The sequence below is a fragment of the Taudactylus pleione genome, unplaced genomic scaffold (assembly GCF_031769625.1).
Source record: "Taudactylus pleione unplaced genomic scaffold, aTauple2 ptg001283l, whole genome shotgun sequence".
Taxonomy (NCBI): domain Eukaryota; kingdom Metazoa; phylum Chordata; class Amphibia; order Anura; family Myobatrachidae; genus Taudactylus; species Taudactylus pleione.
Window position 1 is genome coordinate 8,891 of NW_028285683.1, and position 27,388 is coordinate 36,278.

The following is a 27,388-nucleotide window of genomic DNA, read 5'->3' on the forward strand; positions in this document are numbered from 1 at the left end:
TCGTATTGAGGCATGAGGAGCACGGTCATGTCTGTACATGACCCAAATAACCAAGAAGGGAAAGAGCAGGCGCTGCTTTATGTACTATTCAGGGGTGTGTTCTTATAAACCTGTCTATCTAACTTAGAAGGGACTTAACCCAGAGAAAAACAGACTCCTAGACAGGTATGAAGGCACCGTCATCAGCACAACCAATACTTACACTCATGAGACCCCCCTGACTACGGGTGTGTCCCAGGACTCGCTCCACCTGGCACTCTCTCAGTGGGTAGACAGCATGACAGCAAAACTTCTGAGCATTGAAGGGGTGCAGGGGATGACAGCGAGAGGTGACCAGAAGTACATCGGAGAAAAGGAAGAACATTCGCTGCTTGACATCCTCCCCTTTTGATGGTACAAGAGACAGCCATCCTTCTCTGATATACCGCCGCCCTGCAAGAGATTTATATTATCCAACCCCTTCCAGTGAGCACCTTTGTCATCCATAATATATAGTTACTGCTTAGAGGTCATCTAAATAACATCATAAATTATTATTAAGTGACAACAAACCATCACATTATGAATAATTTATAAAATATGTAAATGTGTCATCTGGAGTTAAATGATTATTCCATTGTCACATGGGAACACCAGATCTCCAGAAAAACAAACAGAATTCATGTAGTTTCCCACTGTGGCATTATCAATTAAAATCTAGAAGAGGCAAACACAAGACTAACATTCCATTTCCACCTGGAGTTACACAAGGCCTCTTCTTCCTTACATATATTGGTTCCTCTATGCAGCTTTCCCTCCTTCAAAGAAATTTAGGACAAGTTCCAAAGCTCAAACTTTCTTTAAATTTCATCACACACATCATTTTTAAAACTCTGTGATGGTGACCTTATACACAGTGAGGGGAGAACCCCAAGCCTGATATTTGGGGGTGTAAACCCGACCCTTCTGTTCATGTTTATGGCCGATAATTAAAAGGGCAGTGCTCTTACTAGCCGCACCAACTTCCGAAAAGAAGCGGTGCGGTCAACAGAGTTTTAAGGCCCGCACCACATCCAAGGTGGCCTCACCAACCGAAAGGTCAGGTGAATTAAAGGCCGGTACAATAATTTCCTCGTTGATATGGAAACTATATACCACCTTTGGAAGAAATCCAGGAGGGGTGCGAAGTACAGCCCTGTTCCTATGAAAAATAAGAAATGGAGGTCTGCATGACAGAGCTCCCAATTCCGAAACCCTTCTGGCCGAGGCAATGGCCAGAAGGAAAACTGTCTTAAGCGTAAGCCATTTCAAATCCACTGAGCCCAGTGGTTCAAATAGCGGTCCTTGAAGAGCCCTTAGGACCACAGCCAGATCCCAAGGTGCCACAGGTGGAACTAAGGGAGGCTGAATACGCAGTACACCTTGCATAAAGATGCGGACATCAGGGAGCGTAGCAATCCTATGATGAAACCAGACTGGCAGGGCAGACACCTGCACCTTCAGAGAGGCAAGGAGAAGACCATGATCTAAGCCTGCCTGTAGGAAAGTGAATACTCTGGATAGCCGAAACACCCGAGGAGCATAGCCTCTAGGGTGACACCACTGAAAGAAAGTATGCCACACACGATGGTAAATTCTTGCAGATGAAGTTTTCCGAGCTCTTAGAATAGTTTGCACTACAGAGCCGGAAAAACCCCTGGACCTCAAGATGGCAGTCTCAATAGCCACGCCGTCAAAGACAGCCGATCCAGGTCCGGATAAAGACAAGGGCCCTGAGATAACAGGTCCAGACGTTGAGGCAACAGCATCAGAGTGTCCACTGAGAGACTCCGAAGGTCTGAGTACAAGTGCCGTCTGGGCCACGCTGGAGCCATCAGCAGGAGCATGCCGCCTTCTTGCTTGAATTTTAGTAGCACTCGAAGAAGGGAAAACGGAGGGAAGAGGTATGCATACTGGAAGGTCCACTTGACCGACAGAGCATCCACTAGACAAGCCTTTGCGTCTCTTGTCCTTGACCCTAACACCAGCAGTTTGTTGTTGTGTCGGGAGGCCATGAGATCTATCTCTGGAAGGCCCCACCTGTTCACCAGTAGCTGAAACACCTCCTGGTGAAGAGACCACTCTCCTGGATGCACGTCTTGACGACTGAGAAAGTCTGCATCCCAGTTGAGGACTCCTGGAATGAACACTGCTAATATGGCAGGGAGATTTCCTTCCGCCCAAGCCAGAATGTCACAGCCGCCTGACTGCGGGCCCCTCCTTGGCGGTTTATGTAAGCCACTGGTGCACCTGCACCGGTTTTCCGTACAGGACCTGTCTTGCTTGCTGGAGAGCCTTGAACACTGCCCGAAGTTCCAATATGTTTATTGGAAGAACAGCCTCTGCTGGGGTCCACCTTCCCTGAAAGAAGTGAGGACCCGTCACTGCTCCCCAGTCTCGGAGACTTGCGTCCGTCGTCAGAAGGCCCCAGTCCGCAATCCAAAAGGGGCGCCCCTGATTCAGGTGAGCAGTCTGTAGCCACCAGACCAGAGACCGACGTACCTCCGGTGACAGCACCACTGTTTGTGACTGTATCCGTTGGGGCAACCCATTCCACTTGGAGAGAATTAACCTCTGCAGAGGTCTGGAGTGGAACTGGGCGAACTCCACCATGTCAAACATTGATACCATGGAACCCAGTAACCTCATCGCCGAGTGAAGAGACACCCGGCGACTCTGCAGGCAAATGCAAATCTTTGCCTGTAACGTAGAGATCTCGTCCTCTGTCACAAAGATCCTCTGATGTTGCGAGTCCAACAGAGCTCCGAGATGGATCATCCTCTGTGATGGAACCAGGGAGGATTTCTTAAAATTTATCAGCCAGTCGTGAGTCTGCAACACCGAAACCGTCAATTGCAGATGGCGCTGAAGTATCTCTGGAGACTCTGCCAACAGCAGGTCGTCGTCCAGATAGGGTACCACGCAATCCCCCTACATCCGCAGGTGAGCTGCCATAACTTTGGTAAATACACGAGGTGCCGTGGCCAGACCAAAAGGCAGCGCTAGAAACTGGAAATGGTCGTTTACCACTGCAAACCTGAGGAAGCGCTGGTGCGCTGAGGCAATGGGGATATGCAGGTAAGCATCCTGAATATCCAGCGATACCATGAAATCCCCAGGCTCCATCGCTAAAATGATGGAACGCAGGGTCTCCATCCAGAATCGATGAACCCTCAAAAATTTGTTGAGGGATTTGAGATTGAGCATTGGCTGGGAGAACCCATTGGGTTTCTGTACCAGAAAAAGATTGGAGTAATACCCCAATCCCCTCTGAGAGAAAGGAACCGGCACTATGACCCCAGCCTGGAGCATAGTGTGCAATACCTTCCGGAACTCCAGGGCCTTTTCCTGATTGGACTGAAGACCCGTGGTGAAAAACCATCTGGGAGGCCTCCACCGGAAGGAGAAGGCGTACCCCTGAGAAACTACTTCTATTACCCAAGTGTCTGAAGTGGTCAGACGCCAGCATTGGGTGAATCGAAGAAGTAGGCCTCCCTCCCACTTTGGGGTGCCCCAAAGAGAGGCCCGTCCAGTCAGGCCGAAGGCTTGTCGTCAGACTTGGGAGCAGGACGTCTGGTACTCCAAGCCTGTTTCTTTGGCTTTGCAGTCCTCTTGACTCCTGCCTGTCTCAGAAAGGACTGTACCTTGGACTTACCCTGGGTTCTATAAGGCCGAAGAACCCGAACCTGATGGGACCGTAGCCGATGGCAAACACGCAGACTTCGCTGCCGCCAGTGTGGCCACAATTTTGTCCAGATCATGCAAGCATTCCAAACCTTGCTTTGCATCTGCCTTCCAAGACCGCAACCATAAGGTGCGGCAAGCTGCCACTGCAGCCGAGGAGGTCCTGGAAGCAAGGAGACCAATATCTAAGGCCGCCTTATTAATATAAGTGGCCGAATCTCTTAAGTTACCCACTAACTCCACCTGTTCAGGTGATGAGTCAGTGTCCAGAGACGCCTCCAAGCTATCCGGCCCAGCGCTCCATGGCTCTAGCCACCCAGCACACAGCCATAGCCGGCCTGGACGCCCCCCCAGCAAGGGAATAAATGGACTTCAGGCAAATTTCCACCTTACGATCCGTGGCATCCTTTAAGGAGGACATGGATAGCATGGGCGGTGTAGCACTCTTCACAACGTGTGTGATATGAGAATCCACCTGAGGAGGGGTTTCCCATTTTGAGAAATAATTGTCTGCAAAGGGGTATGCAACAGCCAAACGTCTTTGAGGCTGGTACCGCTTACCCGGATTTTTCCATGCCTCCTCTAAATGGTCCACTAGCTGACCAGATAAGGGAAAAACAGTGGCATCACCCACGGTAGGATCGTCCTCATCAATAACTAGGGCCATACGAACTGCACGTATAAGGCCCGGTATGTATACCTTAGACTCCGCCTCTCTTGTACGGAAAGTCTCCTGGTCAGAAAGGTCTAACATCTCACAGTCATCAGTGGTCACATCATCTTGATCATATTGTGTGGTCTGAGACGCCAAAGGTCGCTTATGCGGCCGCAATGAAGACTGTCCCTGTAAAACGTCTGACAGGTGTTGCACCGTATTGGACAGAGAGCTGACCCACGCAGGTTCAGGTGTGACCTGAGGGGGTGAGAGCGGGAGACTCTGGGGTACCACCAATTGCCTGGGGTCCCCATGTATGGGAGACACCATTGAGTGCTGTGAGAAGCCCATCTGCGGTAACGCAAGGGGCGTCGCCAGCTGGCCCACCAGGGTAGTAAGTGCCTTAGCAAAATAGGCCCATGGTGGCTCCTGCACAGGTGCAGTGACAGAAATCGGGCGTGACATTAAAAAACATGCCTTACATAGCCCCTCCGCAGTTTCATCACCCTCCGCCAATTGTACCTGACATATGGTACACTTTGGCTTCAGAGGAAAATCGCGCTCACTATCAGACATTCTGGGGTAGTGAACTGCGCTGTATGTGACACACCTCACCAAACAATCTGTACAGTGAAGTAATAATGCCCTGCAACACAGCACAGCAAGGGCTTTTAGCAGAGAAGACAGGGATAGGTAAAAAATGGCTGACAGTAGAAAGTGAAAGTACAAACAGCAGTACTAGCATTAAGTCACATACAATGCAGAATAAGCCTGCACTATTAGCGCTGTGATCAACTACACAGGACACAGAGCCTGGTAGGAAACAGCGCTGCATACACAGACCTGTGCCACCGGAGAGGTATGCAGGGGGGACCCGGACCGCTTGCCACCGCTCCCAGCAACGTTTGCCATGTGTTGGATTAAATGGCCGCCGAGGAGCAGAAGGAGACCGGCCCGGGGGAGGAGCAGCTGCACTAGCTCAGACCGCAGTGGAGAGGCCGTGTGCAGCGGGGGAGGCGCCAGCTGCTATGCAGGGAAGGCGCGCTCCCCTGGCCTGCATTTAAACCCCAGGATGCCAAAGTGTTTTCTCACCGCCGCGGCCCGCTGTCCCAGGGGGTAAGTGGAAGGACAGAATCAGTACCTGGTTCCACGCTGCGACCAGTCCCCAGGGAGCCCCCTGCCTGGGGACTCAGGACTGTTACCAGTAGGGACCCACCGCGGGACCCTGCCGCTTACCAGAAAAAGTCCCCGTAGATCCGGCCACATCCATGGTAACCGGGGTCACCGCTAGCTGTGACCCGTTACCAACTAGCATCCCTGGAACTGTACCGGCGGGGTGGAGGAGTGACAGCATGGACGTCAGTACTGACTGTCCATGCTGTACACTCTTAGAGTGCATCCACAGCTCCCAAAGAAAAACTTCAGGGGCCTTGACAGACCCCCCTCTGTAGAGGTGCATCCGACTTTGTGCCGGGCACCAACGAAAACTGAGGTGCCTGAGACTCGGGGACGGGGTATAGGAGAGGGACCTCAGTGCATCCTGGGAGGATGAAGAAACTTAACTCTGTGGTGCCCGATGCCTGACGTCATCACCTATACCCCAAGGTATCCTGTAGGATACCCTATGGACTCTGCAGTAGAAAAAGGACCTTTTCTTTGCCAGAACGTACACTCAAGCAAAGTTAAGAATGCCTATGTACCAGAAACAACTTTGGATAATATGTACTTGAGCAGAACAGTTCCACCTTGTGGTTCAACTGAGATGCCACCCTGACTACGCCTGATTGACTCCATCTTTCTATCATCTGAGGAAAGACCTTTCCAAGTAGGGGCTATTACCTTAGATGAAGATCCAGCCAATTGAGAAATCTGATTCCCAATTCCCAGAAGTGCTGAAGCTAAAATGCTCTCTCCTATATGACTGGCATGAATGACACTGGAGGCAGCCATGGACCTAGCCCAGACTGCCACCTGGGAAGTATTACCCTCACAGGATACATCTGTTCCTTAGGTTGGAAGCATGATGAAAGGGTTGCCGAACTTGATTGTCCAACCAGCAAATTATAGCGGCAGATCAAGCAAGCTGCTCCCTTTACCTCATCTGAATGCAGGTCCGATGAATGATGTCGCGGGCACATGCATCGTTAGCGATATAGCGGGCACACATTGGCCGATCGGACAACATATCGTCTAGCGTGTACCCGGCCTTAGTTCCTTGGAGTGGGTTTATGGGGTAATCAGAAGATACAGTGGATTTAATTTAACCACTATATATTTAGTTAGCTTAGTGGTTCGATTTCACACTTGGAACTCACGATGTCAGGTTTCCCTAAGGAAAAAGATCCGTCCCTATAGAGAGGTGGTGGTTTGATTCTTCCAGAGGTGAAAAGGATGATGGACCTGGATAAAAAGAGGATGGATGCTGTCAGCTGGTCTCGTTGGAGGGGCCAGTTGAAGCCCCCTTGAGTGGTAATGGGTAGAGTAAGGTTGGAGTGATATTTAGGTAGTTATTTCCTTATACTTGGGGTGTTAAATCCTTGCTTAGTTTTTCCTTATAGCGTGGGAGATTGTATATAGGTGGTAGAATAGGCTAATTTGTTAGGTATTATGATAGGACGTGGATTATATGATGTTAAAATAATATATACATACATTCAGGTCCATAAATATTGGGACATTGACAGAATTTTCATATTTTGGCTTCTAGTCACCACCACAATGGCTTTGAAATGAAACAAACAAGATGTGATTTAACTGCAGACTTTCAGATTTAATTTGAGGGTAATTACATCCAAATCAGGTGAACGGTGTAGGAATTACAACGGTTTCTATATGTGCCTCCCACTTTTTAAGGGGCCAAAAGTAATGGGACAAACTAAACAATCCTAAATCTAACTTTCACTTTTTAATACTTTGTTGCAAATCCTTTGCAGACAATTACAGCCTGAAGTCTGGAACGCATAGACATCACCAGACACTGGGTTTCATCCCTGGTGATGCTCTGCCAGGCCTCACTGCAAATGTCTTCAGTTCCTGCTTGTTCTTGGGGCATTTACCCTTCAGTTTTGTCTTCATCAAGTGAAATGCATGCTCAATCGGATTCAGGTCAGGGGATTGACTTGGCCATTGCATAACATTCTACTTTTTAGCCTTACAAAACTCTTCGGTTGCTTTTGCAGTGTGCTTCGGGTCATTGTCCATCTGCACTGTGAAGCGCCGTCCAATGAGTTCTGAAGCATTTGACTGAATATGAGCATATATTTCCCGTAACACTTCAGAATTCATTCTGCTGCTTTTGTCAGCAGTCACATCATCAATAAATACAAGGGAACCAGTTCCATTGGCAGCCATACATGCCCACGCCATGACACTACCACCACCATGCTTCACTGATGAGGTAGTATGATTTGGATCATGAGCAGTTCCTTTCCTTCTCTTCCCATCACTCTGGTACAAGTTGATCTTTGTCTCATCTGTCAATAGGATGTTGTACCAGAACTGTAATGGCTTTTTTAGATGTTGTTTGGCAAACTCTAATCTGGTCTTCCTGTTTTTGTGGCTCACCAATGGTTTGCATCTTGTGGTGAACCCTCTATATTCACTCTTGTGAAGTCTTCTCTTGATTGTTGACTTTGACACATATACATCTACCTCCTGGAGAGTGTTCTTGATTTGGCCAACTGTTGTGAAGGGGTTTTTCTTCACCAAGGAAATAATTGTTTTGTCATCCACCACAGTTGTTTTCCGTGGTCTTCCGGGTCTTTTGGTGTTGCTGAGCTCTCCGGTGCGTTCTTTCTTTTTAAGAATGTTCCAAACAGTTGATTTGGCCACACCTAATGTTTTTGCCATCTCTCTGATGGGTTTATTTTGATTTTTCAGCTTGATGGCTTGCTTCACTGATAGTGACAGCTCTTTGGATTTCATATTGAGAGTTGACAGCAACTGATTCCAAATGCAAATGTCACACCTAGAATCAACTCCAGGCCTTTTACCTGCTTAATTGATAATGAAATAATGAGGGAATAGCCCACAACACCTGTCCATGAAATAGCTTTTGAATTGATAGTCCCATTACTTTTGGCCCCTTAAAAAGTGGGAGGCACATATTGAAACTGTTGTAATTCCTACACCGTTCACCCGATTTGGATGTAATTACCCTCAAATTAAATCTGAAAGTCTGCAGTTAAAGCACATCTTGTTTGTTTCATTTCAAAACCATTGTGGTGGTGAATAGAGGCCAAAATCTGAAAATTCTGTCAATGTCCCAATATTTATGGACCTGACTGTACATACAGTATATATATATTTATATATGACAAATTGGAATCGGCACTCACCAGGTAACTGACAAAAAATTAGATTTAATTACCCATCTTGAGGGAAAAAGTGCATAAAGCCATAAAGTGCAGTGGTCATAGTCTACGTTTCGGTCCAATGGAGGACCTTCTTCAGGACATAACAGCAGACATGTTTCAGCTTGAAAACCAAAGACAGACTAAATACCACCACCACTTGCTGACATATATACCCACATCTATTAAGTAGAGCTCCACCCACGCAAGACACAATGTATGCTGGGACATAGTCACTACATCTTATGAACAACTAAACATACATATCTCAAACAACACTAAAATGATTCCCTTATTAGCGCTAAGTCCAACCGCCAAGACAGCGTCGGAAATGGCGTCCAAATAGACTCAAACAAAGAGAAAAGAGAAAAAAGCGTTACTACCGGAAGTTCCATGCGTTCCAAAGCAGTGGAACGCATACCCACAACCGGAAGTCGCGGACAAAAGACACAAGGCATACCAAATCATACCCGGAAGTTGGTAAGCGCTTCAACTAAGTGGAGCGTAGACATCATCGCAAAGGTGACAGAGCACTCATAATAAACAAAAAAACACATACCCAAAGATAAATACGGTCTGCATGTGTTGTGGCCACAGTAATAAAAATTCACTGCTCTGATGACTTCAATAATGTGTAATAGCCCAAACAATAGAGAGCATACAACACAACACATCTTAATCACACCCCCTGCTGATCGGGAGGATAACTGTATCATATACCAAAAGGAATAAATACCTGTGATACTAACAAAATATTAATAATCAAAAAATATTAATGATAAAAATTGATGTAGGTATATATGTCAACAAAATAACATAAAACCCAACATTATAAAAAATACATAATATAAACAGAATAGTATACAAAAATAATGCCCAACTTGTAGAAAATGTAGTGCCACAGGTTTGTCAGTTCTCTGTGTATCTAATGCCATTCTGATAGATGAGCGATGGTTCGCCATTCGTTCCCTGAAGGGTCTCTTTGTCATCCCGACATAATAAAGTCCACATGGGCAAACTAGGATGTAGATGATAAAATCCATAAAGACAATGTAATTTGTGTTTTATTTTTATCCTTCTGCCATTGTGTGGATGAGCAAAAGTAGGTCCAGTCAATAATGACCGAAAGGTTGTACAATCTGGACATCTGAAACATCCCATCTTCTGATTATGCAGCCAAGTGTTTGTTCTTACTTCTGGTGTCATGGTAGGCCGCATTAGAAGATTACGGAGATTGGGACCACGTCGATAGGCACATACAGGCGGCTTTTTGCCCAGTGCTCCTAGTTCACGATCCGACGTGATTATCGGCCAGTGTTAGCGAATAATTTTATTGGCATAATGGGAGGTTACATCAAAGGTGCTTGTGAATAGCATCCTTGTTGGGTCCAATCTGAGATTTTCCGTCAGACCTGTCTGTGAGTGCCGTGTTGTTGCCTTAGATAAACATCTACGTAAAGTCATATCCGAATAACCTCGTTCCAAAAATCGCTGGGTCATGCCAGCAATCTGTGTTTCCGCTTGTGAGACTGAGGAATTGTTCCTGAAAATACGTAGATATTGAGAAGTGGGTAGACTTTCTTTCAAATGACTTGGATGTTGACTCGTAGAATAAAGTAAGGTGTTACGATCTGTATCCTTCCTATAGAGGGTGGTGCAGAGAGTGTTGCCATCACGATAAATCGTGACATCCAAAAAATTGATTGATTTTTTTTTGTCAGTTACCTGGTGAGTGCCGATTCCAATTTGTCATGCATTTGGGCCTACAAGTAACAGATGTGCTTCTATAATCAGCTGTTGTGGATATACAAGTCCATAGTATGCTCGCTCCAGCATTTCGTCAGGAACGTGTTGTCTCGAAATCCGGTTCCAGGACTGACCGCGACTGGTACCATATCCCGAAGGTGATTGGGTGTGAATGGTTCCACTATTGAATGCACGGGGAGGAGCGGAACCAAAGTGGTTGTCTCAGAATTCCGAGGGCACTTTTGATAAAGTTACCTGTCGATTCAGGGATTCTTTTGAGATCGAGTACACGCTGGCTCCATATTAAGACCCCCGATGTGCCTGTTTTATAATTGATGAAGGCACTTGTTATACCTATTTTTGGAAATTCAAATATTCTTAAGTACTGCACCAGAGAGCGCCTTTTCTCACCTCCTTTTTAGAGATAGATATATATATATTAGTATGCCTTAGTATGCTCATCGTATCGGGAGCGGCTTCTGGTATGAGAGGTCACCTAGCGCTCTGCCTTAGTATGCTCATATAGTGACCAACACAAATCTACTGGTAGTGTGCGCAACTCGTATCGGGAGTGGCTTCTGGTATGAGAGGTCACTTAGCGCTCTGACTTAGTATGCTCATATAGTGACCTACACAAATCTACTGGTAGTGTGCATCACTCGTATCGGGAGCGGCTTCTGGTATGAGAGGTCACCTAGCGCTCTGCCTTAGTATGCTCATATAGTGACCAACACAAATCTACTGGTAGTGTGCGTCACTCGTATCAGGAGCGGCTTCTGGTATGAGAGGTCACCTAGCGCTCTGCCTTAGTATGCTCATATAGTGACCAACACAAATCTACTGGTAGTGTGCGTCACTCGTATCGGGAGCGACTTCTGGTATGAGAGGTCACCTAGCGCTCTCTGCCTTAGTATGCTCATATAGTAACCAACACAAATCTACTGGTAATGTGCGTCCATAAAGCTGTGTTCAATTTTGACAAGGTCTTTTCCAAACCTGCTCAGAAAGTCAGGCAAGAAGGAACATCATATACCAGGATATTACTGTCAGAACACAGCACCATTCACATGTGAAGAGAAGATTTTTTTTATAAATTTAAACCTCCTGTGCACATTATAATCTTTCTCAAACCAGCTCAGAAAGTCAGGCAAAAGAAAATCATTTCTACTTCATAGGGGGTCCACGGGCACCACGCAGTTAAAGTTTTGCTGCTCCCAGGATGCACTTGGGTCCGTCCTCCTCTATACCATGCCCTCGAGCCACAGCACCTGTTTTAGTTGGTGCCCAGCCGAAGCCGGGTCACCCTGGCGCAGTGGGGCTGCATAAGCAGCCCCATAGCTTTATTTTTTAAAAAGAAGAGTTTATTTATTTATTTTTACTTCTTCAGAGCGGCAGCATCAGACTGTCCATCTGGACGTCCACGCTGCCGCTCCAACAGCCCCGCTGGCACTGTGACGCCAGTACTGATCTGGGGATCGCAGCGGGACCCCGGAGTCAGTACTAGCGTGGCTCCGGGACCTCCCACAAACTGCTGCCAGATTCTACGGGGCCAGGTAAGCAAAACAAAGGCAGTCTATAGCCGCCGGTCTCTGGGGACAGACCGGCGGCGCTAGTAGCAGCGGCGGGTTCCCCCTCTTCAGGAATACCCCGAGTGACCGCTGGACCACTAGGGTGTAAGGACCGGCAGGGAACCGGCATCCCTGGGGGTTAATTACTAGCCAGGGGAGGCAGCCTTCCCTGGTTTAGCGGCTCCTCCCCTCTGCCCAGCGCGCCTTTTCTCATGTGTGCTGGCGTCGCTGGGCTATCTCTCGGCCACTCCTCCTCAGAGCTCTCCGGCGGCCATCTTCTCAGGGCAGCAACGCAGAGCTCCCAGGCGGTACCCCGTGGACCAGTCCCCCTGCGTACCTCTCCCCTGATCAGGACGGTGTTCGCAGCGCTATAGCCCTCCCAGACACTGAATCTGGGAGGTGAATTGTAGCTGAAGGTGCAGTGAGTATAACTTCTCTGCATGGTATGTGACTATTACTAGTGCTGCTGTCTGTGCTTTTTCTACTTACTGTCAGCTTTTTACCTATCCCTTTCCTTCTCCTACGGCCCGCAGGTGCGTGGGGGAGGGGTGTTCTTTCTGTATACCTCACTTATATAGATCTACGTATTTGTGAGGTCCATCACATACTGCGGTGTGCTACTCAGTACCATATTGTGGGCTGTTTGTGTTGCATACTTGGGAGTGCGTGGGTGTTATACGCCTTACCTCTTTTTGGTGATACACTTTTATTGCAAAAGTTTTTGTGTCATGTCTGCTGAGGGGAATGAGCGCTCCATGGCTCCTGTGTTGTTTTCCTGCCGACGCTGTTCGGCAGGGGTTGATGGGGCGGATTTGTCTCAGGACAGTCTGTGCGGGCGGTGCCAGCTGGTACCTGGTCCTTCTAAACCCTCGGTGGCGCAGGATCCTCCTTGGGCGATGTTTACACAAGTGCTGGCGTCGATCGCGGACCGGCTTACAGTCCCTTCTAGGGCGTTGCCCCAGCCTACCGTTCCCCGGGTGTTACGCGTCTGGAGCAGTCTCCCCCGGGGTCTCAGACTGTGGGTCCCTATGCGGGATTGCCTGTATACGTGCAATCTCCCACGGTGACGCAGCAGTCGATGGTACCCTTTCAGGGGTATCCTCAGACGGTACCCCCTCCCTGGGTGGATGTCCTCTCCAGCTCTGTTCAGAGCCTGGCGGCTTCGTCATCGGCTTTTCAGTCAATGTTGCACAGTGATTTGCCCCCAAAGGTGTCCAAGCGACCCGTTTCGGCTTCACTGGCGGCGCAGTTCATGGACGTGTCTTCGGATGATGGACAGATCCATGAAGACTCTGACTCGGATGCCGGGGCCCAGGAGGTGGAGGCTAAGACCTTCATTAATGTGCCGGCATTGGTTAGGGCGTTACGGGCCATCCTTCATATAGAGGATGCGCCGGCTCCCAGGTCGAAGTACCCTAATTTTAAAAAGGCCAAAGTAGCTTCGACTGTTTATCCCCTGTCCGACCAGTTGACGGATCATATGGCGAGGGCCTGGCAGTTGCCCAGCAAGAGATTCCAACCGCAGAAACGGTTGGCTTCCAACTATCCTTTTCCTGAGGCTCATTGCAGGAAATGGGAAACTCCGCCTACGGTGGATTCCCATGTCACCAACTTAATTAAAAGCGCTACGTTGCCTTTACCGTCTATCTCCTCCCTGAAGGATCCCACGGACAAGAAAGTGGAGACTTGTTTAAAGTCTATCTACTCTCTCTCTGGGGCTGTGGCCCGTCCGTCCATGGCCATCTCTTAGGTGGCTAAGGCTATCGAGAGCTGGGCCAACGCTTTGGAGGATACTTTTCCGGATGATGCTCCGGAAATCCAGAAAGCGTTGATAGGACAAATGAGGGATGCGGCTTCCTACATTGGGGAAGCATCGTTGGATGCAAGCCTGCTGACCTCTAGGGTGTCGGCTGCAGCTGTGTCGGTCCTTGCGGCTGCGGTCTTGGAGAGCTGACGCAGACTCTAAAAAGGGCCTGGAGGCCTTACCTTTTAATGGAGAGTGGCTCTTTGGTCAAGACTTGGGCAAAATAGTGGATACTCTGGCTAAGTCTAAATCAGCCTTCCTCCCTTCGGCTTCTGCACCTACCAAGCTACGGAGCATTGCCTTTCAGGTTCAGGGCAAGGCCAAAGGTCGGTCCTTCCCGAGGCTGGTGTCGTCCCCGGAGGTTCGGCAGTCTTTGGCTTGGTGGCTCCAGACAGCTCATCTGATCGAGGGGCGCCCCTTTTGGATCCCGGACTGGGTCCTGTTCACGACGGATGCCAGTCTCCAGGGTTGGGGGGCAGTGACCGGCTCATTGTCGCTTCAGGGTTGTTGATCTGCGGAAGAAGCACTTCTCCCCATCAATATCCTGGAACTGCAGGCAGTATACAGGGCCCTGCAGTCGTCCGGCCCCACTCTTCAAGGAAGGGCGGTCCAGGTGCAGTCCGACAATGCCACCACAGTGGCATATATCAACCAAGGAGGAACTCGCAGTCGGGCAGCAATGTCGGAGGTGTCTCGCATCCTTGCTTGGGCGGAGTGCCACATTCCAGCGATTTCGGCGGTCTTCATCCCCGGAGTCCTCAATTGGGAGGCGGACTTCCTCAGCCGCCACGACGTGCATCCCGGGGAATGGTCGCTTCACCAAGAGGTGTTTCAGCTACTCGTGGACAGATGGGGGCTGCCGGAGCTGGACTTGATGGCCTCCCGTCACAATCACAAGTTGCCCGTTTACGGCTCTAGGACAAGAGACGCAGGCACATGTCTCGTATATGCGCTGTCGGTGAAATGGACGTTTCACCTGGCGCATCTGTTTCCTCCGATATCCCTACTTCCTCGGGTCCTGCGGAAATTCAAGCAGGAGGGCGGCACGCTCGTGCTGGTGGCTCCGGCGTGGCCCAGACGTCCTTGGTACTCTGATCAGGAGCCTCTCCATCGACGCTCCGTACCTTCTTCCTCAGCGTCAGAACCTGTTGTCTCAAGGGCCCTGCCTTTACCCGGATCTGGGTCGGCTGTCTTTGACGGCGTGGCTCTTGAGACAGCAGTCTAGAGGTCTCGGGACTTCTCCAGTTCGGTTATTGGTACCATGCTCAGGGCACGCAAGCCTGCTTCCGCACGGATTTACCACAGGGTGTGGCGCACTTACTTTCAGTGGTGTGAGTCCAGAAGCTATGATCCTCAGTTGTTCAGAGTTTCCAGAATCTTGGAATTTCTTCAATCAGGTTTGGACCTCGGCTTACGCCTTGCCTCCCTGAAGGTTCATGTGTCCGCTTTGTCCATGTGGTTCCAACGACGGATTGCTACACTGCCAGATGTTCACACCTTTTTCCAAGGTGTTCTCAGGATCCAGCCTCCCTTCATGCCTGTGGCTCCTTGGGACTTGGCGGTGGTGCTAAGGGTCCTGCAGGGTCCTCCTTCTGAGCCTCTTGAGTCAGTGGAACTCAAGTGGCTGACGTTTAAGACCGTTTTTCTCCTGGCAATTGCTTCTGCCAGGAGGGTGTCATAATTGGGGGCGCTTTCCTGTCGCCCTCCTTTTCTGATTTTTCACCAGGACAGTCCGCACTCGTCATGAGTTTTTGCCTAAAGTGGTCTCAAAATTCCACATCAATCAGGAACTTGTTGTGCCAGCTTTTCAGTCACCTGATCTTTCAGCTGGTGAGGCTTCCTTAGATGTAGTCCGGGTGCTTAGAATCTATGTGGACCGGACGGCTTCGGTTAGGAAGTCTGATTCATTGTTTGTCCTCTTTGGTTTTCACAAGAGGGGTTGGCCTGCCAACAAACGTTAGCCCGTTGGCTTTGTTCCGTTATTTGTGAGGCTTATGCACAGGAGGGTTTACCTGTGCCAGCCTCTGTTAAGGCTCATTCCACTCGTTCTGTGGGTCCCTCTTGGGCTGCTAGACGTGGCGCCTCTGCTTTTCAGATGTGTAAAGCGGCCACTTGGTCTTCCATTCAGACGTTTTTGAGACTTTATGCGTTTGACACCATCGCCTCACAGGATACATCCTTTGGGCGCCGGGTTCTCCTTTCAGCACAGGTGTGTCCCCGCCCTTAGTTGAACTGCTTTGGGACATCCCCAAGGTCAACCCTGTGGACTCCCTATGGACCCTGAAGTAGAAAACAAGAGATATGGTAAGAACTTACCTTTGTTATCTCTGTTTCTGCAAAGTCCATAGGGTCCACAGGGCGCCCGCCCTGACGCGCCTGGCTTCATATGGGCTGTGTGGCTGGTCACCGGTTTTCCGTCTCCCATTTCTGTGAGTATGGCTTCTTGTGTGTTCCAGTCTTTCTTCTCTGTTTAGTCTCCTCCTCCGGCCTTGGCTGCTTACCAACTGAGGTGCTGTGGCTCGGGGGCGGGGTATAGAGGACGATGGACCCAAGTGCTTCCTGGGAGCAGCAAAGCTTTAACTGCGTGGCGCCCGTGGATCCAGATCCAGCTATACCCCAAGGTCAACCCTGTGGACTCTATGGACTTCATAGAAACAGAGATAACAAATGTAAGTTCTTACCATATCTCTTGTTATACCAGCATATTGCAGTCAGGACACACCATTCAGAGGTGAAAAGATCTTTTTTAACTGATGAGTGAACCAATGCAAAATAATATTCTTATGTTGTGTGAGCAATACTCCTGACACAATAATATTTAGCCTCAATAATGCTCCTGGCAGAGCAAATGAATAGTGAGTATTCAGTATACAGCATTACACCCACATAGCATATATTCTGCTCTAAGTACAGAGAGCAGAGAAAGAAGAAGAGAGGACCCTTTAGCTCTGTAAGGTCCGTTCTTATAATGGGGACTGAAGTGGCAAATCCCCATTCCCCTCTTACCCCTAAATATCAGGTATATATCATTCTGCAAGAGATCAATAATATTCCCATACTGGAAAAGACATGTCCTCACCTGGACGTTCAATACGGACCCTCCGACCTTTCAGTAATTTCTGGACCCTCCGAAGCTGCTGATCATTTTCCTTAAGTTGTTTTACATTTTCGGAATGCTCACATACTTCAGAAATGGCCTTTAAAGCTCCTAGGGAAGGATATACATATAACACATGAGAAGTCACACATCACACCGATAGCCAATAAATAAACATATGTTTTTTTTTACTGTGACAGCCGTCTTCTGAGTAGCTATGAATATTCATGAGTATAAATCACCGCGCTCTGGAAATAAGTCCTGTGACATTATCAGGATATCGCCTCTGGTGGATGATAATGTGAGAGGAACGCTGGTGCACACTAACATATAAAGTATCTGTGACATTATCAGGATATCGCCTCTGGTGTATGATAATGTGAAAGGAACGCTGGTGCACACTAACATATAAAGTATCTGTGACATTATCAGGATATCGCCTCTGGTGTATGATAATGTGAAAGGAACGCTGGTGCTCACTAACAGTATAAAGTATCTGTGACATTATCAGGATATCGCCTCTGGTGGATGATAATGTGAGAGGAACGCTGGTGCTCACTAACAGTATAAATAACATATAAAGTATCTGTGACATTATCAGGATATCACCTCTGGTGTATGATAATGTGAAAGGAACGCTGGTGCACACTAACATATAAAGTATCTGTGACATTATCAGGATATCGCCTCTGGTGGATGATAATGTGAGAGGAACGCTGGTGCTCACTAACAGTATAAATAACATATAAAGTATCTGTGACATTATCAGGATATCACCTCTGGTGTATGATAATGTGAAAGGAACGCTGGTGCACACTAACATATAAAGTATCTGTGACATTATCAGGATATCGCCTCTGGTGGATGATAATGTAAGAGGAACGCTGGTGCACACTAACAGTATAAATAACATAAAGTATCTGTGACATTATCAGGATATCACCTCTGGTGTATGATAATGTGAAAGGAACGCTGGTGCACACTAACATATAAAGTATCTGTGACATTATCAGGATATCGCCTCTGGTGGATGATAATGTGAGAGGAACGCTGGTGCTCACTAACAGTATAAATAACATATAAAGTATCTGTGACATTATCAGGATATCACCTCTGGTGTATGATAATGTGAAAGGAACGCTGGTGCTCACTAACAGTATAAATATCATATAAAGTATCTGTGACATTATCAGGATATCGCCTCTGGTGGATGATAATGTGAGAGGAACGCTGGTGCTCACTAACAGTATAAATAACATATAAAGTATCTGTGACATTATCAGGATATCACCTCTGGTGTATGATAATGTGAAAGGAACGCTGGTGCACACTAACATATAAAGTATCTGTGACATTATCAGGATATCGCTTCTGGTGGATGATAATGTAAGAGGAACGCTGGTGCACACTAACATATAAAGTATCTGTGACATTATCAGGATATCGCCTCTGGTGGATGATAATGTGAGAGGAACGCTGGTGCTCACTAACAGTATAAATATCATATAAAGTATCTGTGACATTATCAGGATATCGCCTCTGGTGGATGATAATGTGAGAGGAACGCTGGTGCACACTAATAGTATAAATAACATATAAAGTATCTGTGACATTATCAGGATATCGCCTCTGGTGGATGATAATGTGAGAGGAACGCTGGTGCACACTAATAGTATAAATAACATATAAAGTATCTGTGACATTATCAGGATATCGCCTCTGGTGTATGATAATGTGAAAGGAACGCTGGTGCACACTAACATATAAAGTATCTGTGACATTATCAGGATATCGCCTCTGGTGGATGATAATGTGAGAGGAACGCTGGTGCTCACTAACAGTATAAATAACATATAAAGTATCTGTGACATTATCAGGATATCGCCTCTGGTGTATGATAATGTGAAAGGAACGCTGGTGCACACTAACATATAAAGTATCTGTGACATTATCAGGATATCGCTTCTGGTGGATGATAATGTAAGAGGAATGCTGGTGCACACTAACATATAAAGTATCTGTGACATTATCAGGATATCGCCTCTGGTGGATGATAATGTGAGAGGAACGCTGGTGCTCACTAATAGTATAAATAACATATAAAGTATCTGTGACATTATCAGGATATCGCCTCTGGTGGATGATAATGTGAGAGGAACGCTGGTGCACACTAACATATAAAGTATCTGTGACATTATCAGGATATCGCCTCTGGTGGATGATAATGTGAGAGGAACGCTGGTGCTCACTAACAGTATAAATAACATATAAAGTATCTGTGACATTATCAGGATATCGCCTCTGGTGGATGATAATGTGAGAGGAACGCTGGTGCTCACTAATAGTATAAATAACATATAAAGTATCTGTGACATTATCAGGATATCGCCTCTGGTGGATGATAATGTGAGAGGAACGCTGGTGCACACTAACATATAAAGTATCTGTGACATTATCAGGATATCACCTCTGGTGGATGATAATGTGAGAGGAACGCTGGTGCTCACAAACAGTATAAATATCATATAAAGTATCTGTGACATTATCAGGATATCGCCTCTGGTGGATGATAATGTGAGAGGAACGCTGGTGCACACTAATAGTATAAATAACATATAAAGTATCTGTGACATTATCAGGATATCGCCTCTGGTGGATGATAATGTGAGAGGAACGCTGGTGCACACTAACAGTATAAATAACATATAAAGTATCTGTGACATTATCAGGATATCGCCTCTGGTGTATGATAATGTGAGAGGAACGCTGGTGCACACTAACATATAAAGTATCTGTGACATTATCAGGATATCGCCTCTGGTGGATGATAATGTGAGAGGAACGCTGGTGCTCACTAACAGTATAAATAACATATAAAGTATCTGTGACATTATCAGGATATCGCCTCTGGTGTATGATAATGTGAAAGGAACGCTGGTGCACACTAACATATAAAGTATCTGTGACATTATCAGGATATCGCCTCTGGTGGATGATAATGTGAGAGGAACGCTGGTGCTCACTAATAGTATAAATAACATATAAAGTATCTGTGACATTATCAGGATATCGCCTCTGGTGTATGATAATGTGAGAGGAACGCTGGTGCTCACTAACAGTATAAATATCATATAAAGTATCTGTGACATTATCAGGATATCACCTCTGGTGGATGATAATGTGAGAGGAACGCTGGTGCACACTAACATATAAAGTATCTGTGACATTATCAGGATATCGCCTCTGGTGGATGATAATGTGAGAGGAACGCTGGTGCACACTAACAGTATAAATATCATATAAAGTATCTGTGACATTATCAGGATATCGCCTGGGGTGGATGAGAATGTGAGAGGAACGCTGGTGCACACTAACAGTATAAATATCATATAAAGTATCTGTGACATTATCAGGATATCACCTCTGGTGGATGATAATGTGAGAGGAACGCTGGTGCACACTAACAGTTTAAATATCATATAAAGTATCTGTGACATTATCAGGATATCGCCTCTGGTGGATGATAATGTGAGAGGAACGCTGGTGCTCACTAACAGTATAAATAACATATAAAGTATCTGTGACATTATCAGGATATCGCCTCTGGTGGATGATAATGTGAGAGGAACGCTGGTGCTCACTAACAGTATAAATAACATATAAAGTATCTGTGACATTATCAGGATATCACCTCTGGTGGATGATAATGTGAGAGGAACGCTGGTGCACACTAACAGTATAAATATCATATAAAGTATCTGTGACATTATCAGGATATCGCTTATGGTGTATGATAATGTGAGAGGAACGCTGGTGCTCACTAACAGTATAAATAACATATAAAGTATCTGTGACATTATCAGGATATCGCCTCTGGTGGATGATAATGTGAGAGGAACGCTGGTGCACACTAACAGTATAAATAACATATAAAGTATCTGTGACATTATCAGGATATCGCCTCTGGTGGATGATAATGTGAGAGGAACGCTGGTGCACACTAACAGTATAAATAACATATAAAGTATCTGTGACATTATCAGGATATCGCTTCTGGTGGATGATAATGTAAGAGGAACGCTGGTGCACACTAACATATAAAGTATCTGTGACATTATCAGGATATCGCCTGGGGTGGATGATAATGTGAGAGGAACGCTGGTGCACACTAACAGTATAAATATCATATAAAGTATCTGTGACATTATCAGGATATCACCTCTGGTGGATGATAATGTGAGAGGAACGCAGGTGCACACTAACATATAAAGTATCTGTGACATTATCAGGATATCACCTCTGGTGGATGATAATGTGAGAGGAACGCTGGTGCACACTAACATATAAAGTATCTGTGACATTATCAGGATATCACCTCTGGTGGATAATAATGTGAGAGGAACGCTGGTGCACACTAACAGTATAAATAACATATAAAGTATCTGTGACATTATCAGGATATCACCTCTGGTGGATGATAATGTAAGAGGAACGCTGGTGCACACTAACATATAAAGTATCTGTGACATTATCAGGATATCACCTCTGGTGGATGATAATGTGAGAGGAACGCTGGTGCACACTAACAGTATAAATATCATATAAAGTATCTGTGACATTATCAGGATATCGCCTCTGGTGGATGATAATGTGAGAGGAACGCTGGTGCTCACTAACAGTATAAATAACATATAAAGTATCTGTGACATTATCAGGATATCGCCTCTGGTGTATGATAATGTGAAAGGAACGCTGGTGCACACTAACATATAAAGTATCTGTGACATTATCAGGATATCGCCTCTGGTGGATGATAATGTGAGAGGAACGCTGGTGCTCACTAATAGTATAAATAACATATAAAGTATCTGTGACATTATCAGGATATCGCCTCTGGTGGATGATAATGTGAGAGGAACGCTGGTGCTCACTAACAGTATAAATATCATATAAAGTATCTGTGACATTATCAGGATATCGCCTGGGGTGGATGATAATGTGAGAGGAACGCTGGTGCACACTAACAGTATAAATATCATATAAAGTATCTGTGACATTATCAGGATATCACCTCTGGTGGATGATAATGTGAGAGGAACGCTGGTGCACACTAACATATAAAGTATCTGTGACATTATCAGGATATCACCTCTGGTGGATGATAATGTGAGAGGAACGCTGGTGCACACTAACATATAAAGTATCTGTGACATTATCAGGATATCGCTTCTGGTGGATGATAATGTAAGAGGAACGCTGGTGCACACTAACATTTAAAGTATCTGTGACATTATCAGGATATCGCCTCTGGTGGATGATAATGTGAGAGGAACGCTGGTGCACACTAACAGTATAAATATCATATAAAGTATCTGTGACATTATCAGTATATCGCCTGGGGTGGATGATAATGTGAGAGGAACGCTGGTGCACACTAACAGTATAAATATCATATAAAGTATCTGTGACATTATCAGGATATCACCTCTGGTGGATGATAATGTGAGAGGAACGCTGGTGCACACTAACAGTATAAATATCATATAAAGTATCTGTGACATTATCAGGATATCGCCTCTGGTGGATGATAATGTGAGAGGAACGCTGGTGCTCACTAACAGTATAAATAACATATAAAGTATCTGTGACATTATCAGGATATCGCCTCTGGTGGATGATAATGTGAGAGGAACGCTGGTGCTCACTAACAGTATAAATAACATATAAAGTATCTGTGACATTATCAGGATATCACCTCTGGTGGATGATAATGTGAGAGGAACGCTGGTGCACACTAACAGTATAAATATCATATAAAGTATCTGTGACATCAGGATATCGCTTATGGTGTATGATAATGTGAGAGGAACGCTGGTGCTCACTAACAGTATAAATAACATATAAAGTATCTGTGACATTATCAGGATATTGCTTCTGGTGGATGATAATGTAAGAGGAATGCTGGTGCACACTAACATATAAAGTATCTGTGACATTATCAGGATATCACCTCTGGTGTATGATAATGTGAGAGGAACGCTGGTGCACACTAACAGTATAAATATCATATAAAGTATCTGTGACATTATCAGGATATCACCTCTGGTGGATAATAATGTGAGAGGAACGCTGGTGCACACTAACAGTATAAATAACATATAAAGTATCTGTGACATTATCAGGATATCGCCTCTGGTGTATGATAATGTGAGAGGAACGCTGGTGCTCACTAACAGTATAAATAACATATAAAGTATCTGTGACATTATCAGGATATCGCCTCTGGTGGATGATAATGTGAGAGGAACGCTGGTGCACACTAACAGTATAAATAACATATAAAGTATCTGTGACATTATCAGGATATCGCCTCTGGTGTATGATAATGTGAGAGGAACGCTGGTGCTCACTAACAGTATAAATAATATATAAAGTATCTGTAACATTATCAGGATATCGCCTCTGGTGGATGATAATGTGAGAGGAACGCTGGTGCACACTAACAGTATAAATAACATATAAAGTATCTGTGACATTATCAGGATATCACCTCTGGTGGATGATAATGTGAGAGGAACGCTGGTGCACACTAACAGTATAAATAACATATAAAGTATCTGTAACATTATCAGGATATCGCCTCTGGTGGATGATAATGTGAGAGGAACGCTGGTGCACACTAACAGTATAAATAACATATAAAGTATCTGTGACAGACAGGAAGACACATTTGTAGCAATGGTATGTGTATTAAGTGTACATTGTAATTACGCATCTATACAGTCAGCATTACTAATAGCCCATTCTAATCTTGACGAGGCGCCACAAAAATATGAGATATGGTAAGAACTTACCTTTGTTATCTCTATTTCTACGAAGTCCATAGCGTTCCACAGGATACCTTGGGGTATAGGTGTGACGTCAGTCATCGTGCACCATAGAGTTAAGCTTTGCTGTGCTGAAAGGAGAATCTGCCGCCCGAAGGAAGCATCCTGAGAGGCGAAGGTGTCAAACCTGTAATACCTCACGAAGGTATGGACAGAAGACCACGTAGCAGCCTTGCAGATCTGGACTGCAGAGGCACCACGTCGAGCTGCCCATGAAGGACCCACAGACCTAGTGGAATGAGCCTTCAGAGAAGGAGGAACCGGCAGACCTTCATGAAGATAAGCTTCAGAAATAGCCATACGGATCCAGGCTGCCAAAGTTTGCTTTGAAGCAGGCCAACCCTTTTTATGGAAGCCATAGAGGACAAACAAGGCGTCCGACTTCCTAAAGGAAGAAGTGCGGTCAACATAAGTCCTTAAGGCCCGCACAACATCCAAAGTGGCCTCACCCACGGAAAGACCAGGTGAGTTAAAGGCCGAAACAACTATTTCCTCGTTAACATGAAACTGGGAAACAACTTTGGGAAGAAATTCAGGTTGAGTGGGGAGCACTGCCCTGTTCCCATGAAAAAATCAAGAAAGGGGGTCTACAAGAGAGAGCCCCTAAATCAGAAACACGCCTGGCCGAAGCTATGGCCAGAAGGAAAACAGTCTTAGCTGTTAGCCATTTAAGATCCACTGAGCCCAGTGGTTCAAACGGCGGTCCCTGGAGAGCCCTCAGGACCACAGCCAAATCCCAAGGCGCCACAGGTGGAACAAAGGGCGGCTGAATTTGGAGAACACCTTGCATAAAGGTGCGCACATCCGGGATTGTAGCAATCCTACGGTGAAACCAGACAGGACCGAAACCTGTACCTTCAAAGAAGCAAGGCGAAGCCCATGATCTAGTCCCGCTTGTAGGAAGGCGAGTATCCGAGACAGACGAAATTCCCGCGGTGCATAACCTCTCAGTCGACACCACTGGAAGAACGTATGCCACACGCGATGGTATATCCTCACGGAAGACGGCTTCCGAGCTCGTAACATGGTACGCACCACAGAGCTGGAAAACCCCCTGGACCACAGCATGTCAAGTCCGGGTTAAGACAGGGACCCTGCAACAGAAGGTCCGGTCGTAGCGGCAACCGCAGAGGACTGTCCACGGACAGACCTTGAAGGTCTGAGAACCAGTGCCGTCTGGGTCACGCGGGAGCTATCAACAGGAGCGTCCCTCCTTCCCGTTTGAATTTCCGGATTACCCGTGGAAGAAGGGAAATCGGAGGAAACAGGTATGCGAACCGGAACGTCCACCGGACGGACAGAGCATCCACCAGAGACGCCCCTTCGTCTCTTGTGCGAGACCCGTACACCGGCAACTTGTTGTTGTGCCGGGACGCCATGAGGTCGATCTCTGGAAGACCCCATCTGTCCACCAGCAGTTGAAAAACGTCCGGGTGCAGGGACCATTTCCCTGGATGAACGTCCTGGCGACTTAGAAAGTCCGCCTCCCAATTTAGCACTCCCAGGATGAAGACCGCTGATATGGCCGGGAGATTGCGCTCCGCCCATACCAGGATCCGAGAGACCTCCACGAGAGCCGCCCGACTTTGGGTTCCTCCTTGCCTGTTTATGTAGGCCACGGTGGTAGCATTGTCCGACTGGACCTGTACTGGACGACCCTGGAGAACCCGATGTGCCTACCGGAAAGCATTGAAGACCGCACGGAGTTCCAAGATATTGAGTGGTAGCTCCGCTTCTGTCGGTGTCCACCTGCCCTGGAACAAGTGTGGACCCGAAACTGCTCCTCAGCCCCGAAGACTGGCGTCCGTTGTCAACAGGACCCAATTTGGAACCCAGAACGGACGTCCCTTGCTGAGATGGGTCGTCTGTAACCACCAGGCAAGGAACAGGCGAACCTCCGGGGTGAGCACAATCGTTTGGGACTTCAGAGACTGAGGCAGCCCGTTCCACTTGGACAGAATCAGGTGCTGCAGAGGTCTGGAGTGAAACTGGGCGCATATTCCACCATGTCGAACACAGACACCATGGAGCCCAGTAACCTCATCGCTGAGTGTAGAGACACCCGGCGGCTGTGCAGACAACTGCGCACCCTCGACTGTAAAGCAGAGATATTTTCCCCCGTCACGAAGATCCTTTGCTGTCCTGAGTCCAATAAGGCTCCGAGGTGCAGAATCCGCCGAGACGGAAATGTAGTGGACTTCTGCCAGTTGATTAACCAGCCGTGCCGTTGCAGTAGTGCAATGGTCAGGTCCAAGTGGCATAGAAGGAGCTCGGGAGATCCTGCCACTAATAAAAGGTCGTCCAAGTACGGCAACATACGGACTCCCTGCAGCCACAGAGAAGACGCCATGACCGCCATCACCTTGGTGAACACACGTGGTGCTGTCGCCAGGCCAAAAGGTAACACCCGAAACTGGAAGTGGTCGCTGTGGATTGCAAACCTGAGGAACTGTTGATGGCGCAAAAGAATAGGGACATGCAGGTAAGCGTCCTGTATGTCCAATGACACCATGTAGTCCCCAGGTTCCAGCGCCAGAATGATGGACCGTAGGGTCTCCATCCGAAACTTCGGCACCCACAAAAACTTGTTGAGAGCTTTGAGGTTTAGAATCGGACGATACGACCCATTGGGTTTCTGAACCAAAAAAAGATTTCAATAGAAACCCTGGCCCCTCTGGGAGAATGGAACAGGCACTATAACTCCAGTCTGGAGCATAGCGTGCAAGACCTTCCGCAGCTCTGTGGCCTTGTTCCGGTCTGATGGTAGACCCGTGGTGAAGAATCGAGCCCGGGGTCTGTGCCGGAAAGAGAGGGTGTACCCTTGGGAGACCACCTCGAGAACCCAAGTGTCTGTCGTGGTAACCGACCAACACCGGGCGAACTGCAGCAGGCGGCCTCCCACTTTGGGATCCCCCAAAGGGAGGCCCGGACCGTCAGGCCGCAGGCTTGTCATCTGGTTTAGGGGCCGGACGTCTGGTACTCCATGCCTGCTTCCTGGGCTTGGCCAATTTCTTAGGACCAGCCTGTCGAGGAAAAGACTGTGGTTAGGGCCTGCCCTGGGCCCTATAAGACCGAAAAGATGATGGTCCCGAACCAGAAGGAGCAGCGGCCGACGGGAGACATGCCGATTTGGCTGCCGCCAGCGTGGCCACAATCTTGTCCAGATCCGGACCGAAGAGAACTTCTCCGGTAAATGTCAACGCCTCCAAACCCTTTTTGGAATCAGCGTCCGCCTTCCAGGATCGCAACCACAAGGTCTGACGAGCAGCCACCGCTGCTGAAGAAATCCGAGACACCAGGGTACTAATGTCTAAGGCCGCCTCGTTGATATAAGTGGCCGAATCACGGAGATTACCAATCAACTCCGCCTGATCGGCCGGACAGTCGGAATCAAAAGACGCCTCTAATGAATCCGCCCAGCGATCCATCGCCCTGGCAACCCAGCAAATGGCCATAGACGGCCGTGCTGCCCCCCCCCGCAAGGGAATAAGCGGACTTCAGGCAGATCTCCACCTTGCGGTCCGTAGCATCCTTAAGGGAGGACATGGATGGCATCGGCAATGTGGCACTACGGACA

The 27,388-nt window shown here is 47.2% G+C and overlaps 1 protein-coding gene across 1 annotated transcript in view; it reads right to left on the bottom strand.

Annotated features, from left to right (window-relative positions):
- Positions 1 to 202: 202 nt before the first annotated feature.
- Positions 203 to 27,388, bottom strand: part of ARHGEF39 (Rho guanine nucleotide exchange factor 39) — a gene marked incomplete at its 3' end in the record, with an annotated part of 236,846 nt that continues 209,660 nt past the window's right edge. Inside the window, exons 7-8 of the mRNA XM_088462882.1 lie at positions 16,907 to 17,035; positions 203 to 432 (exon numbers count right to left, since the gene is read on the bottom strand). Of these exons, the coding sequence (XP_088319008.1) occupies positions 203 to 432; positions 16,907 to 17,035 (359 nt within the window). The remainder of the gene's footprint in view (positions 433 to 16,906; positions 17,036 to 27,388) is intronic.